Source organism: Nicotiana attenuata, chromosome 6, assembly GCF_001879085.1.
Source record: "Nicotiana attenuata strain UT chromosome 6, NIATTr2, whole genome shotgun sequence".
Lineage (NCBI taxonomy): Eukaryota > Viridiplantae > Streptophyta > Magnoliopsida > Solanales > Solanaceae > Nicotiana > Nicotiana attenuata.
Window position 1 is genome coordinate 677,704 of NC_031994.1, and position 16,226 is coordinate 693,929.

Here is a 16,226-nt window from a genome sequence, read left to right on the forward strand (position 1 = left end):
GAGCAGGAAAGAAGAGGCATAAACAGCAATTATATGGATCTGGTTCTTATGCAATGCCTGAATTGAAGGGAAGCAGATCAACTGGCCTGCCTTTATTGTTAAAGCTGCTTGAAAGGTACTCAATGGCTTCAAAAGCTCATGCCCATTCCTATGTGGATTATCTTGACAACTGTACTTGAAAGATTGAATGTTCCCCTGAAAAAGTGGGAAATTGGCTTCGAGCAAAGAGCAATTTTGCAGCAAAACCCTCTCGCTTGTGATTATATGCTCAGTACAGCTCCAGTGAACCTGGTTCTTCAGTAAAAACTCCTGTTAATAGCACAGGTCAGAGCCTTATTCAGGATTGGGGCAAAAGACGCTGAGATAACAAGCTTCAGGCCAGAGTTGCTGAATTGGGAGGGAAGAAAAGGAATGGTTGGAGAGCTGAACTTGCCTAAGGAGAAGGAGAAAAATGAGAGCATGCTTCAACCAGATGCTCAATCTGCTACAAACCCATCCCTCAGCTCTTCTAAGCCTTAGATATTCTGTCCTAGTGTGCACCAGTTCTAGAACCCCCCTCAGTTGACCCAGTTTTGGGATTTTTAGTTGTTTGTTTTTTCTTTGCTCATGGTTTGGTAATTTTTATTTTCTTCTTGTGGACTGCATTGTAGAAACACCTTGCTAATCAATTGAATGCAGCTTTTCTTGCTTTTTGTTAATTCTGATCTTAATAGTTATTATTGTCAAGTTGATTTTTGATTAACTAAAGCATGCTTTCATTGCAGTTGCCCCAGTGGCCATGAGTAATGATTAATATTCTGGGATTCACATATTTATGCAACTTTTCGATGATTGCCAAAAGGGGAAGATATTGTGCTTTAAAAGAAATTGTGTCTTATTTTCTGAACAGTGATGTTTATACCTAATTAAATCTGGCCCTTAATGATAAGTAAGTGATGATATTTTAACTGAGTTCCACAGGTTCTATAATCAGTAAAGCACAGAGTTTGTCATCATCAAAAGGGGGAATTTGTTGGCCCAAGATCAGGTGAAGTTTTGAAAATGACAAAACGAACTCAGTAAAGAACAGGTTCATCTAAGAGACACAAGTTGTTATGGCCCATACACATGAGATACACGTGAAGAAGATAAGTCCTTGAGATCAAGCAGCAATATCTTGGATGAATATCTTCTGAACTGATCGAAAAAGATTGCATATAGGATAAGGAGTTGAAGTCTCCTTATGAAAAGAGAATTATTATCCGGATCAAGAATATGGATTTAGGAGTTAGAGTTGTTCTTGGACTTCGAATTTGTCAAAGGATCCACAATTCGAGTTCTTATCAAAACTCCGATACTAACTCTATAAATATAACGATTGTTCTCTTTTACAGGTGAATGCACATAAGCAGAAGTTAAGCATATTTGAGAGCAAAAAGATCAAGTCTGATTTCCAAGCAACATATGCGAGATACAAGTGTGCACGTCTGAAGCTACATGAACTGAGATAGAAGAACCAGTTTCATCATTGTGTTTATTCTAAGTCTAGTTCAATTGTAGTAGGTTTTCATTATTGTACCTTTCAGCTTTATCTAGAAGCAATTGTAATAGGATATATTGAGTATTCAAGTTAGAGTTAACTTGAAAGTGTCGCAACACAGGTTGAGGCTTTGTGCTACACTGGGATTAGAGTTAATCCTTAGGTTTACAAAGAGTTTTGTAAATGCAGTTTTTGGCTCAGTGATTTTAGTGGAGTTTGGGAAAATCCTACTGAGTAGTAGGTCGTGGTTTTTTCACCTTTTGAGCCAGGTGTTTTCCACGTAAAAATCTCTGTGCACTTTACTTTCAGTATTTATTATTCCGCAAACCGCTGTAGTTAGAACACTTAGAAGAACCAGGTTCTTCTAACGCGAAAATTAGGTACCACACAAATCACCCCCCTCTTGTGTGGTATTGACGTCTAAAACATCATTAACCATGTTTGAGTTTGGTTCGCTCTAGTCATTCTTCCTTTTGTTCCATTACTTGTTTCATTGTACCAAAATGCTAGGTATAATATTAAATATAATGTATGACTGAAAGGTAATGATGTAGTTCGACTTTCTATGAACAATTTTGACTTTTCACTTCGATCGCTTTACTTATATAATAGTAAAATAATACATGTAATAAATAGTATAATAGAGTAATAAATAGCTGCATTATAAAATCAAAGAATATAATCAATCAAGATTTGTGCAAAAGAATCTCATAAATTCTTGGTAGTAAGCCATAAAACTAAGAATATTATGAATCTCAGGTAATACTCTCTATAAAGATACTTAGTAAATTTTTTGAAATCTTACTGGTAAGGAAAAGATTTGAGGTTATTAATTAGAGAGAAAAAGTATGCATGAAAGTTTTTTTTTTTTAAGAAAGGTAAAAACGACGAAGCTTGAAGTTTTACCTAAATAGAAACTAAGTTATTAGAAGAGTTTTAATTGATTTTAAAGTCCTATTAGGACATAGTTCAAATAAGAAAAAAATTAATAAGTAAAATTTTCGTTGATTTTAAAGTTGTAAATATTAGAAAAATAATTAAGTGATTATCCTAAATATCATAAAATAATTAAATAAAATTTTAGATATATTAAAGAAATAATTAAATAACTATTTGTCCAATATAACTCTATTTTCTAAGGATATTAGTTTCATTTAGCTAGCTGTATAAAGAAAAAAACTAAGGAGTTGTTATTTAATGAATGAGTGTAAGAAAAAAAAATAATTAACTATAATTTAATTAGAATATATTTTGGTCCACTACTTTATTCTTATTATTTTAGTTTGTATTTTTAATCAATTTTACTCGCTTAATGCTATATTATATAACTGATATTCCTCTTTTATTTATTTTGTTCACCGCCAATTTGCTTGATCTTATGGAAATAAATGTATATACCAAGGAGTTTTGTTAACTACAAAATTAATTGTTCTTAGATGGGTGCATTTGAAAAATAATTGGATTATGTTTTTTTTTGCTAATAATTAATTCAAAGACTTAATTATTTATTTTTATTATTATAGTAACTCATTAAATTTTTATTGATTCAAATTCTTAATATAGCGCATCCCAAATTTTAAATATTGAATTGTAACATGAAAAAATTAATAATGTCACGTTGCTAAAATATACAAATAATTCATATAAGGTAATTCACATCTAAATTAGTTTTAAAGTAAAAAATATCAATTAGCCCAAATAGTTTCCATGATGTTCCCCAATATTTCTTACCATCATTGTACGTGCATGTGTTAGATGAGTTTGTTAAAGAGTTTAACTAATAGAATTTAAGTTGATGTTCAAATCTTACATATTAAGAACTTAATATAGAATGATTATAAAATAATTTAAATTAGGTAAAATCTTAATTGATTTTGAACTCCTAAATATTAGGACTTCATACATAATTTAAATAAGGAACTAAGTTCTAAATATTAGGAAATTAAGTTGAATTACTATTTTATCTAATGTGAAATTTATTTTTTAAGAGTAAAAAAGGCGAACCACATTTCGCTAAGGACTTTCGTACTTTTAATATAGTATAGATATAGATATATATAAAAAATGTTTCCAAAAAAGTTTAAGTACCAAAATTCTTATCTTGTAATTCTGAAGATCGCACGTGGTACATCATGTGCAGTCTGACAAGCAACAAGCTCTAATACTAATTTTCTGACTGGTCTAAATTTTATTAAGCATAAGTAGTTTTCTGGCATCTGTTTCTGGGATTTTGTTAATCCTATGATCTGGAAAAAAACATAGTCTTCAGTCTTGAGGACAAAGAAAATTTTGGTATTCATTTGATAATGATGAAGAAATCATGGGTTTGTACAATTGTCACTCAAGTTTCTTTATGTTTATCTCTTTATCTTGTTCTCAACTTGTGTCAAAATCAGAAGCCAATTTTAAGGAATGGAAATGACAATATTCCTATGGATATATATTTCATCAGTGTTTCTGGTGGTGTTAGGCCTCTTGAAGAACAAACCCTTCTTCTCAAGCAGGTCAGTTTCTCAATTAATCTTGATTTTTTTTTCTTTTGTTATTTGTTAAAAGGAATGATTTTTCTTTGAATTTTCCTTGTTGGGACACATTTGAGGGTGAGCGTTACTGGTAAAGTTGACTCCATGTAACAGGAGTTTAGGTTGAAGCCGTGGAAATAGCCTCTTGCAGAAATGCAGGCTAAGGCTGCGTACAATATACCCCTGTGGTCCGGACCTTCCCGAACCCGCACATAGCGGGAGCTTAGTGCACCGGGCTACTTTTTTTTTTCCTTGTTGATACATGGTTTTTTAAGTTTGAATTTTGGTTTGGTGAAGATTGCCAGTTAGTTCACTCTGTAGTAGAAGAATTTAGCAACTCTGATTTCTATCCTTTTTGCATTGCTTGGCTGAGGAGGAATAATTCAGAATTCCATATATATCTTTTGGAGGTGCGCTCATACAAGCAGAGGCGGAGCCAGAATTTTCATCAAGGGGTGTCAAAATATAAATAATTAGATACATCGAAAAGTCAAGGGGAGTCAAAGTAGTAAATATACATAAAATAAAAAAAAAATTATCTAGCAATATTGTGTAATTTTCCGGCAAAGGGGTGTCGCTTGACACCCCTTTGTTCAATGTAGCTCCGCCACTGCATACAAGGTTAGACAAGATTCGAAATGATCACAATCGGTAGAAGGTCGCACACGTCGAGGATAAAATGAGAGAAGGTCGCTTGAGATGGTTTAGTCATGTCATGCTTCGACCTACAGATGCACCATTTGTGTGAAATCATTGTGAGCAAAAGGTGTTAAAAGGAAACGAGATAGAGCATATGGAAGGAGGTTGTTTAGACCTACAATTTCTTTGAATCCACGCGGACTTAGCGAAAAATAGGCACAATGGAAGAAAAAGATTTATATATGCGATAACAATTAGTTGGGAACATACTTTAGTCATCTAAGTACGTTTTACTTTAGGTCCAATGTCAGTAGAAAATATAGTGAACTTCTAGTACTTTTTATTTTTGTTCAGTATAGTATTCATATGAAAGAGCTTAAATCATTGTTCTTTTGACAAAGACTTACCTTCATCTTTTGGTGTGATGTTAGAGTGAAATATGTGTTATCAGAGTCATCTCTTTTGTATCATGTTCATATTTTTGGCTGATTCATTTTCATTGGAATCTTGTATTGAATGAAGGTGGAGAAGGTAGCAAAGAAGTTCAATGCAAGATTTGTGATCAACATAAGCGAACTTGGGGAAGATGACCCACTCGTGCAAAATGTAAGCCTTTCAATGACTTCAAAAGTGCAGAGTTCAGTGGTTAGATGAATTTGATTGCAGCAATGCTAGTCTAGGATCTAACATGCAGCTACTGAACGGATCGTGTCAAAATTAGATAATTTACTAAGATTTCTTGGTCACCTACTTAGCGACGATTCTTTGGATTTAATTCATATTTTTCACGATACTTTCTGCTTGGCAGGCTACTCGGCATTTTCCTTCTACGAAGATTCCATGGTATGCTCCTCTATGAATAAGCAGTTTGTTCTCTTGGACTAATGATTGTACTTTTGAATCTGGATTTCATCATTTGAAATGGATTGTCTTTGCGGTTTCCCTTCAGCCATCCTCAACTTGTAGGTACTCCACTCGAGCTCTCAAAGGACAAGGGTTGAATCACTACCTTAGGCAATTCAAGTTTGCCCATGGAAGCTTAGATATTATTGTTGTGGATACAGGATTATATCAGGTAGAGTTTGTTTCGCTTTTTCTGTTTAAATTGGCCTTCTAAGCATGTTTCCAAGATGGTGTCAGTTCCATTTACGTCAAAGCTCCACTAGCTTTTCGTTGTGTCCCCCTTACCTTCCCTCCTCTTTCTTTTGGGTGGGACTTGGGGATTATGTTTCAAGAGGAAGTCTTGAGGCTTACCTCAGATAGGGAAGTAAAGTCATTGCACGTAGCATGTGAATTGGATTACCCAAAAGAAAAACATATTTGTGCCCGGAGTCATCTTCTCATTCCCTTAGGTTTGGGTGTGTGCCTTTCCTTACTACTAAAAACTTGGGATTTTCCCTATTTCTTGGAGTGTGAATGGTTATCATCTCTTTCCGCTATGTCTCTCTGGTAAGATAAATGGTGCTTTTTTGTTTATAATTTTTTTTTTAACCTTATTCTCTCCTGATCTATAGCTTATTCGTGTTGGCTTTCTCTGTGAAAATTTAGAAAGTTTATTCCAAAGGCCCTTAGTTGCATCTGATATGATTACATGCCATCTGAATGTTAGCTACTTTTGGCCTCTTTGCGTCTAATATATCCCGCCAGTGTAAGGTTATTAGATAATACCTTTGACAGCAGTTGAGAGGTTCAACACCAGAAATCAGACTTGTCAAATTTTTGCTTGTGTTGAATTGACTTGTCTTTTAAATGTTCTCCTATGCCTATTGTGGTAGTTGGCAGGGTTCTTTAAGCACTTTCAACTGTCGTCCTTGACGTTATTTGTCTCACTTGACATAATACGTACAGCAAGGGATACCCTCATATTTATATTCAGAAGAATGAAGACATTTGTAAGCAGCTTACTTTAATGAGTGTGAAATGACTTGTGACCTATTTATACCTTAGCTACCTCATTGCTCGGCTTCGGTTTTCAGCCTCTCTACCAGCTAATTCCCCATCGTGCTTCGCTTCTTTCTGTAGATATTGGAAGTTATTTTGTGAGAAAATAAAAAATAGATCGCCACCACTAGATATATTTCTCCCATCTCACCCTTAATCTCAACTGGTCCCAGAAAATAGTCGATGTCGTGTTCCTTCTTTCGGAGAGGGATATTATTCTCATTATGTAATTTACATACATTCCAAGCTCTTCTTTTTCCTTATGCTGTTGAGCTTTCTGCATTTAACTTTGCTGTTCTTGTTGCTAGGATGCTTCAAATGGTGCTGGAGATGGACAATCACAATGGCTTGTAGACACACTTGAAAATAGTGAAAGCAAATGGTACCTTCTTAGCTGCATTGTCTTACTCCAAAGAGAAAATATGCAAATGAATTGCCTCAGCCCTCAGCAGTTGTGACCTGGCCTCCCTATGTGACTAAAGTGACGTCGTGTAAATGTAGGTGCATTGCTGTCGGAATTCATCCGTTGGTAGCCTGTGAAGACGATGCTACTCAAATGGAACTAAAACACGAATTCCGGTCTTTACATGGCGTATTCCTGAAATATGGTGTGGTAAGTCAAGATTCTAATGCTAAAAGTTCATCTCTCCATTAACTTTTTTAGAGCAAGAAACCTGAGGAATGCTGTAATACCAGATACCATCTTCATCTGCAAAATCTGTTTTTCTATATGCATAAAATCTAATAACAAAGGGAAGACTCTAAACTCGCATATCCATGTGCCCGCAAAACATATGCTAAGCGCCCGAATCAGATATATTCTTGACACGGCTTTGCCTTAATGCTAAAACTGTGGTAAATGCATCTATCGTCACTGATGTATAAATAAAGATGCCAATTAGTAGTGATTGAGTTCCTTCCGTGGTTTCACATATGAAACCTGTACGAGTATAACCTACATGCTTTGCTCTTTCTTGTTTAGGATGCATATATAAGTGGACAGGCCTGTGATGACAATGTTGAGAAAGGACCGGTCGCAAAAACCAAAACTGGAACTACCAGATATAAAGGACCTTTGCTTACTAAAGTGAATCAGAACCTGCCCTACTCTATGTGAGTATCTCTCTTGATATTCAGTAGACTTTTGAGACTAAAGTCTACACTTCATTTCCACTGTCATTGTATAACATTTTTTCGTCCCTGGACCTGCGTGAACGTGGGATACTTCGTGCACCGGGCTGCCCTTTTTTAATTGTATAACATTTTCTCTTCATTTTTTGGTTTTCTTAGGCAAAATGTAAATGGATTCCTACTTCACAAAGTCAGTGCTCTTGAGATTGTGAGTATTTTGAGTCTGGTTCAATTTTTTTATACAAGCACCTTATATTATGTTGGTGATGTTATAACAATTAACATTTCAAGCAGGTATCCTACTTAGTCTCATTGGAAGGTGATGTAGTGCAGAAAATTTTTCTCCATCAAAGAGGAAAAGATATTATGTAGATATACCCGCGAACGTTGATGTTTGTATTTGTTATTGTCGTGAGAAGGAATGAATCGAGATCCAATCAATTATTGGCGATGAATCCAACTTTTTTCCCTTTTTCGGAGTAAGGGGGGCGGGAGGGAAAGAGAAGGGACAAAAAAAGTGAATTCAACATTCGTGCTCAAGTTCGAATTAACGGAATATTCGCCATTTCGAGACCACAGTTGAGAGGTTCAATAAAAGGCAAAAGTTTTGATATAGAGTGTGTTTCAGTCGGTCAGTTTGCTTTCAATCTTTTTGGTTTTCCTTTGTTGAAATTAGCTTTTTTTGCAATTATATATTGTAAAATCTTTAAGGTGTTCAGCTGTGTTCATTTTGAATGTAATTTGATCCTTTCCTATTTTTCCTTGAAAAGTTAATGCAGCCCTTTTAGTTGACTAACCTATAAAAAAGCAATATTTTATAACGGTTTAAAATACCCTAAAGGTCGTTTGGTTAGGAAACAAGTTATCCGTGATTAGTTATTCTGAGATTCCTTATGGGAGGATGAGATAACAATCCCTAGATAATTAATTCTGGGATTAAAAAATAACACTGCAATCCTCGGATAACTAATTCAGGATTAGTTATACCACGATTTTATCGCAATCAAATGTGGATAAATTCATCTCAAATTTAATCATGGCATTAATTATCCCTTGTACCAAACGAGTCCTAATAGTATAAGAATTTTTTTAGAGATAATACATAAATTATTCATCAAACTTGTCCGGAAAAATCATTTACACACCTTAACTTTACGGGCGACCTATGTCCCCCCTATTCTTGTTTGGGGTGAATTTAATAAATTTAAAAAATAGGGGGGACATAGGTCGCCCGTAAAGTTAAGGTGTGTAAATGATTTTTTCGGGCAAGTTTGATAGGTAATTTATGTATTATCTCTTTCTAATATTAAAGAATGTACAAATAAGAACAAAACTAGATAGTTTGACCCTTATGCTCTATTCCGAAGGATTAACCATCTTGCTTTTTTAACAGCCAACAGTAAAAGAAATTTGTCTTTGGCTTTGCTATGCAAGTGTTTAATTTCATGGCTGCAACAGGTTGTACCTCTCATTTGCATTGTCAGACGTCGATAGCTGAACATAGTCAAAGAACTTCCTCACATCCTTTGAATCCATGATATACCTGATCACGCCTAACTATGCCTTATAAAAGGGATTAAACGGTCGCTGCAAATATAATAATTAGTACAACTGTTGAGATGAAAATTGACCCCTTCTCCTTCACTCTGTCAACGGCGCACTCCAAAACTCCAGAGCTGAAGCACCCAAATGTTCTAAAAAATCAAAACTAAAAAAAAAAAAAAAGAAAAGCCGATTTCAATTTCAATTCCCTGTTGCATAGTTTCTGGGTTTTGAAATTTGTTTAGTTGGAAGAAATTGCTATTTCCTATTGTGTTACTCCAGCTGAGTTGTGTTATTGCTGAAGCTATTGCTCAATTTCATTTCACCTCATCTGGTTTTTCTGCCTTCATTTGGGTTTGGTCCAGTGTTTGACATGTGCTTTAGCTGTGATAAGCTATTTTGTTCATTCTGCATTCCTTTTTATTAGATGGTTTAATTTCAAGGCATGTGTTTTAGAACTGTAAAGTGGAGGACGATTCACATGGGGTTATCTTTGTAATGAACTCATTTGAGCTTAAAGTACCAATTATGGGTCCGTATTTCGTCTTATCCATTTTAGATGTTAGGACCATTTTGAAAATGAAAATGTTAGAATAAGACTAATTTAATCCCAAAAAATTCATCTCATACTTTTGTTTTAGTAGCCTCTTTGCTAATTAATTTCACGTTGACTTAGCTTAATAACAATGAAGTTATCCTCAAAGGTTTAAAGTGTCAAAATGCGGCCCTTTATTAGTAAATGGTGTAAATAATAAAAAGCACACTCCCTAGTTCGCCTTTACTTCCCATAGTCATGCCTTACTTTAATTACAAAAATCAGAAAATAATTCATAAACATCCGTAGAACAAGTCTTCTTATTACTTGTTTAACTAATTAACTAACAAATTAAAGGAGTGAATTACCAACTAAAGATACCAAGGGTTGGAGACAAGATTAAAGAGATCTAAAGTTATGATTTCCCCAATTGTCGGAATCTTTCCCGCTATGTCTTCTATAATTTCGCCTAATTATTCTCTACCGATCATGAGTACTTCGGGTATCGTAGTTCTCTCTCGAGCAACTACCACAATTTACTAGACATATTCTCTCGAACTACGCTAGCTGGCACTAAATCACCGCTCACTACGATCGCACCAAGGTTTCGTTATCTCTAATCCCGTTAAACCCTCTGTATTGATCTCTCTCATACTTTAGGAGTGATGTTGTTCAACAACTACCTAAATATATATCCTCTCTCAAGCAATACACACTAAATAGGCACAGTCAATTGATGGCCATTCAATCAACTGCAACAAACACATAGTTAAACAAGTTGAGAAATCTAACGGCTTAATTATATAAAAACATAACAAGAATTTATCCTACAAAAGGTTCCATCAAAACCCTGGTTAACAAATTAGTTATTCACAGTTAATCATGATAATAATTTAAAGTATTAAAATACAGATTAAGGAAGAACGGAAGAGAAAACTCTTGTGATTCGTTGCTTCTAAGTATTCCCATAACCTTCTTGCTTCTCCAATAATGTCTCCCCCCCCCCCTAAGAAATAGGTTTAGAACCCCTTTTATACATGTTGGTAGGGGGGTGTAGGGCCGAAATTACCAAGTCCTAGCCGAATTAGGATGAAATCCATGTTACCAAAACTGTATTGCTGTAAAATTAATAAAACAATAAACTTTTTGAAAAATAGAAACAGAAAGTTAGTAGAACTAGAACGTCAAAATATATTCTGGAAGCAGTATAGTAACTTCAAAATAAATTCTGAAAATAGTATAGGAATAAATCGAGCCCACTGAATACACAGTGTATCCTTAAAGAAATTATTCCCCTCAAGTACCCGAGGTTCTAGAATATATCCTCCCAAGATAGAACGATTTAACTCACCGGAGTGTTGGTACCAAAAACGCCGATGAACAGCGAACCACTCGAAGGTTGTAAAACACACTGGAATTTTATGTGCAGAAGAAGAAGAAGAAGATCAGAAAATTTCGTAAGTAAATATTCTGGGATTTGAAGGAATATTTATATCCAATTTGGTACTGTTTCTGAAAAGGTTTGCAACCTTTCAGAACAGCCATAGCTGTTGGAACAGGTTTGACACTGTTTCAGAACAACCATAGCTGTTGGAAATATTGCGGGAAAATGGATTTAAAATAATCCGGGAAAGAAAATGGACCGTACCGGGCCGGGTCGCGGGTCATGGGTTATTCCGGATTGAATTTTTGTTAATTAATTTAATTAATTAATTGAAAAGAATTTTGTCCAAAAAGATTAATCAATCGATCGATCTTTGACCAAATCCAAATTCAAATCCAAATCTGAAGCCGAAGCCGAGCCAAGCGAGCGACGATGGCGCGAGGCTTGCCTTCTTCTTAACTCTTTAAGAGCTAAAAGATGAGCTTCTCTATATATACAGAAAGATTTTCTTTCCTTCTACCAATGAGGGACAAAGTGCATTAGTAAAGTGAACTCATTCAAAATTTTACTTTCCTCCATTTCTTTTTCCACCATTTTCCATTCATATTTCTTTTGTTATTAATAACAAAACCCAACAACCCCCCACATGAATGGGGAATGGCTATAAACTTAAAGGAATACGCGGACGTGTGTGTGTTTTACATGCAAGAATTAATTGCATCTGGATAAGTAGGTTTCCCTTTGAACTTTCCGTAGTGAACTTATATCGGATATACTCGGTCAATCGGTAGATTTGATATCTTTGAATCGTCGAGTTTTGTTGTATACCTAGACAACATAAGTCACACAATCAATCCTTAACCATTTATGGTTCTCACGGTTGTGTTCGTTTCATCCATGAACACCGCCTGGTTTCATGAGTGCTTAGAGAATGGGCCTTCACTTTCATTCCTCTTGAAGCGGCTTACACTTCACACTCATATAGGTGATTCCTAAACGTGTAATCCTAAAGACACACTATCTGGTCATATCCTGCCAGACTTAGCAAATCATTAAAAAGCATTAAGCTTTATTGACTCATCAAAAAGCCTTAATTCTTTACCTCGTTTTTGAACATTGTCTTCATCACGAGAATGGGTTGAGTTATTTGACAATGTTGAACCGTCATTCATAACTTTGTTTGATCTCTTTGAACCTAGCTCTTGGGATCTCCAGTCTGCTAGGTAGAGTTACCGCCATGATGACTTGTCCTAGGCCTTTAACCTCATTCCCTTTGATGATTTTTCAACTGCCTCTCTAGATAGGCCTTCTGTAAGTAGATCCGACACGTTATCTCTTGACTTTACGTAGTCAATTGTGATAACACCACTAGATAGTAGTTTCTAACGGTATTGTGTCTCCGTCGAATATGACGAGATTTTTCATTATACATAACGCTCCCTGCCCTACCTATTGCCGCTTGACTATCACAATGTATACAAATAGGTGCCAAAGGTTTGGGCCAAAATGGAATATCTTCACCGGCCTTATCTAAAGCTATGAATTCAGATTCCATTGTAGAACGGGCGATGCACGTTTGTTTGGATAATTTCCAAGATACTGCTCCACCCCCAATTGTGAAAACATATCCACTCGTGGATTTAACTTCAGATAATCCGGTAATTCAATTTGCATCACTATATCCCTCGATCACAGAAGGATATTTGGTATAATGCAAAGTATAATTTTGGGTATGTTTCAGATACCCCAAAACTCGTTTCATTGCCATCCAATGTATTTGATTGGGATTACTTGTAAACCGACTCAGTTTGCTAATAGCACATGCTATATATGGTCGCGTACAATTCATAATATACATCAAACTTCCCAATACTCTTGCATAGTCCAGTTGTGAGTCACTTTCACCTTCATTCTTTTGAAGTGCATAACTCACGTCAATTGGAGTCTTGGCAATTTTGAAATCCAAATACTTGAACTTGTCAAGTACCTTTTCAATGTAGTGAGATTGTGATAATGCTAGACCTTGTGGAGTCTTGTGAATTCTGATTCCTAAGATCACATCAGCAACTCCTAAGCCTTTCATGTTGAATTTGCTAGCCAACATGCGCTTTGTAGCATTTATATCTGCCATACTTTTGCTCATTATCAACATGTCATCAACATATAAACAAATAATGACTTCATGACCTGGAGTATTTTTAGTGTAAACACCTTTGTCACACTCGTTGATTTTAAATCCATTTGCCAACATTGTTTGATCAAATTTTGCATGCCATTGTTTGGGTGCTTGTTTAAGTCCTTAAAGCGACTTAACAAGTTTGCACACTTTCTTTTCTTTACCAGGAACCACAAAACCCTCGGGTTGTTCCATGTAAATCTGTTCCTCCAATTCTCCATTTAAGAAAGCTGTTTTAACATCCATTTGATGGATTTCAAGACCATACACGGCCGCTAGTGCCACTAACACCCTAATAGATGTTATCCTTGTTACTGGCGAGTAAGTGTCAAAGTAATCAAGGCCTTCTTTTTGTCTATAACCTTTGACAACTAGTCTTGCCTTATATTTGTCAATAGTGCCATCAGCTTTAATTTTTCGTTTAAAGATCCATTTCGAACCTAAAGGCTTATTTCCCGGAGGAAGATCAACCAATTCCCATGTATGGTTATCCATAATTGATTGAATCTCACTATTGACTGCCTCTTTCCAAAATGCTGAATCAGAAGACGACATAGCTGCTTTAAAAGTTTGAGGCTCATTTTCAAGCAAAAATGTCACAAAATCTGGTCCAAAGGAAGTAGATGTTCTTTGACGTTTGCTACGCCTTGGATCTTCTATACTTGGAGTATTTTTCTTTGGTTCTTCCCGAGGTCGTTTAGGTCTTTCACTTAATGACTCGCATTCAGTTTTATACGGATAGATGCTTTCAAAGAATTCAGCATTATCTGATTCCATTACCGCATTAACATGAATCTCGGGATTATCGGATTTATGAACCAAAAACCGACATGCTAGCTTTACTGTTTGTAGCATATCCATTGAAAATGCAATCTACTATTTTTGGTCCGATTTTAACCCTTTTAGGCAAAGGAACTTGTACCTTTGCTAGACACCCCCACACTTTGAAATATTTCAAGTTAGGTTTTCTTCCTTTCCATTTTTCATATGGAATAGATTGCGTTTTGCTATGGGGTACTCTGTTGAGTACTCGTTTAGCTGTAAGGATAGCTTTCCCCCACAAACTCTGCGGTAATCCGGAACTTATTAATAAAGAATTCATCATTTCTTTTAATGTCTGATTTTTTCTTTCCGCAATTCCGTTGGATTGAGGTGTGTAAGGTGCAATAGTTTGATGGATAATTTCATATTTCGAACATATTTCTGCAAACGGAGATTCATATTCTTCACCTCTATCACTTCTAATCATTTTGATCTTTTTATTCAATTGATTCTCTACTTCATTCTTGTATTGCTTAAATGCTTCAATTGCTTCATCCTTACTATTAAGCAAATAAACATAACAATATCAAGTGCAATTGTCAATAAAATACTTTTTTCCACCTCGAGATGGTGTCGACTTCATATCGCAAATGTTAGTATGAATTAAGTCTAAAGGATTTGAATTCCTTTCAACAGACTTATAAGGATGTTTTACAAACTTAGATTCAACACATATTTGACATTTCGATTTATTACACTCGAATTTAGGCAATACTTCTAAATTAATTAAATTCCGCAAGGTTTTATAATTGACATGTCCTAAACGAATATGCCATAAATCATTTGACTCCAATAAATAAGAAGAAGCTGAAATTTTATTCATACTGTCAACAACCATTACATTGAGTTTGAAAAGGCCCTCCGTGAGGTAGCCTTTTCCAACGTACATTTCATTCTTGCTTACAACAACTTTATCAGAAACAAATACACATTTGAATCCATTCTTCACAAGTAAATAAGTAGAAACTAAATTATTCCTAATAGTAGGAACATGAAAAACGCTGTTGAGCGTTAACACCTTGCCGGAAGTCATCTTTAGGAATATCTTCCCATAACCTTCAATCTTGGCTGTTGCATTATTTCCCATGGAAATCTCTTCTTCGGGACCAGCAGTAGAGTAAGTCGCAAATGCTTCTTTGATAGCACAAACATATCGAGTGGCTCCAGAGTTAATCCACCACTCCTTCGCATTTCTAACTAGGTTGCATTCCGAAAGCATTGCACAAAGATCAATCATCATTCTTCGCCACTATATTGGCTTGTCCCTTCTTTTTATCCTTTTTCGGGAGACGACAATCAGGGCTTTTGTGACCAACTTTTCCACAATTGTAGCAGTTGCCCTTGAATTTCTTTTTGTTCTACTCCTTAGTCTGTCCAGAAGACCTCTTCATCTTCTGACTTTTTGGAGCAGTCTCCTCAACGATATTAGCTCCCATGATCGTTGAATTTTCACGAGACTTCTTCTCGGCTGTTTTGTTGTCTTCCTCAATCTTTAGACGTATCACAAAATCTTCCAACTTCATTTCTTTGCGTTTGTGCTTAAGATAGGTCTTGAAATCTCTCCAAGAGGGAGGCAATTTTTCAATCATTGCAGCCATTTGAAATGCTTCATTCACGACCATACCTTCAGCAATAAGGTCGTGAAAAATAAGTTGAAGCTCCTGAACTTGGTTTCCCACAGTTTTGTTGTCTATCATTTTATAGTCTAGAACCTTGGCAACCACGAACTTCTTCAAGCATGCATCTTCCGTCTTGTACTTCTTCTCAAGTGCATCCCATAATTCTTTTGAAGTATTCATCGCACTGTACACATTGAACAAGTCATCCTCTAAAGCGCTTAAGATATAGCCTTTGCAAAGAAAATCTGCCTGCTTCCATGCCTCAACAATCATGAACTTATCATTGTCCAGCATGTCCGCAGCAGGCACTGGAGGCTCTTCACTAGTGAATTTCTACATACCAAGTGTGGTAAGCCAGAAGAACACCCTTTGCTGCCATCCTTTGAAGTTGGCTCC

The 16,226-nt window shown here is 35.6% G+C and overlaps 1 protein-coding gene across 1 annotated transcript; it reads left to right on the top strand.

Moving 5' to 3' along the window:
• LOC109226450 lies at window positions 3,683–8,509 on the top strand. Its single transcript, XM_019391199.1, has 9 exons — window positions 3,683–4,023; window positions 5,203–5,286; window positions 5,489–5,523; window positions 5,647–5,755; window positions 6,930–7,003; window positions 7,123–7,234; window positions 7,604–7,734; window positions 7,912–7,960; window positions 8,047–8,509. The coding sequence occupies exons 1-9, from the start codon at window positions 3,826–3,828 to the stop codon at window positions 8,122–8,124; spliced, it is 870 nt and encodes a 289-aa protein (XP_019246744.1). The 5' UTR covers window positions 3,683–3,825; the 3' UTR covers window positions 8,125–8,509.

Excerpts from the sequence above, each read along its gene's own strand:
- LOC109226450 (XM_019391199.1), top strand. The coding sequence starts at position 3,826 with ATGATGAAGAAATCATGGGTTTGTACAATTGTCACTCAAGTTTCTTTA. Across the intron at positions 5,287-5,488 it reads ATGACCCACTCGTGCAAAAT|GCTACTCGGCATTTTCCTTC; the intron begins GTAAGCCTTTCA and ends TCTGCTTGGCAG. Across the intron at positions 5,756-6,929 it reads TGGATACAGGATTATATCAG|GATGCTTCAAATGGTGCTGG; the intron begins GTAGAGTTTGTT and ends TCTTGTTGCTAG.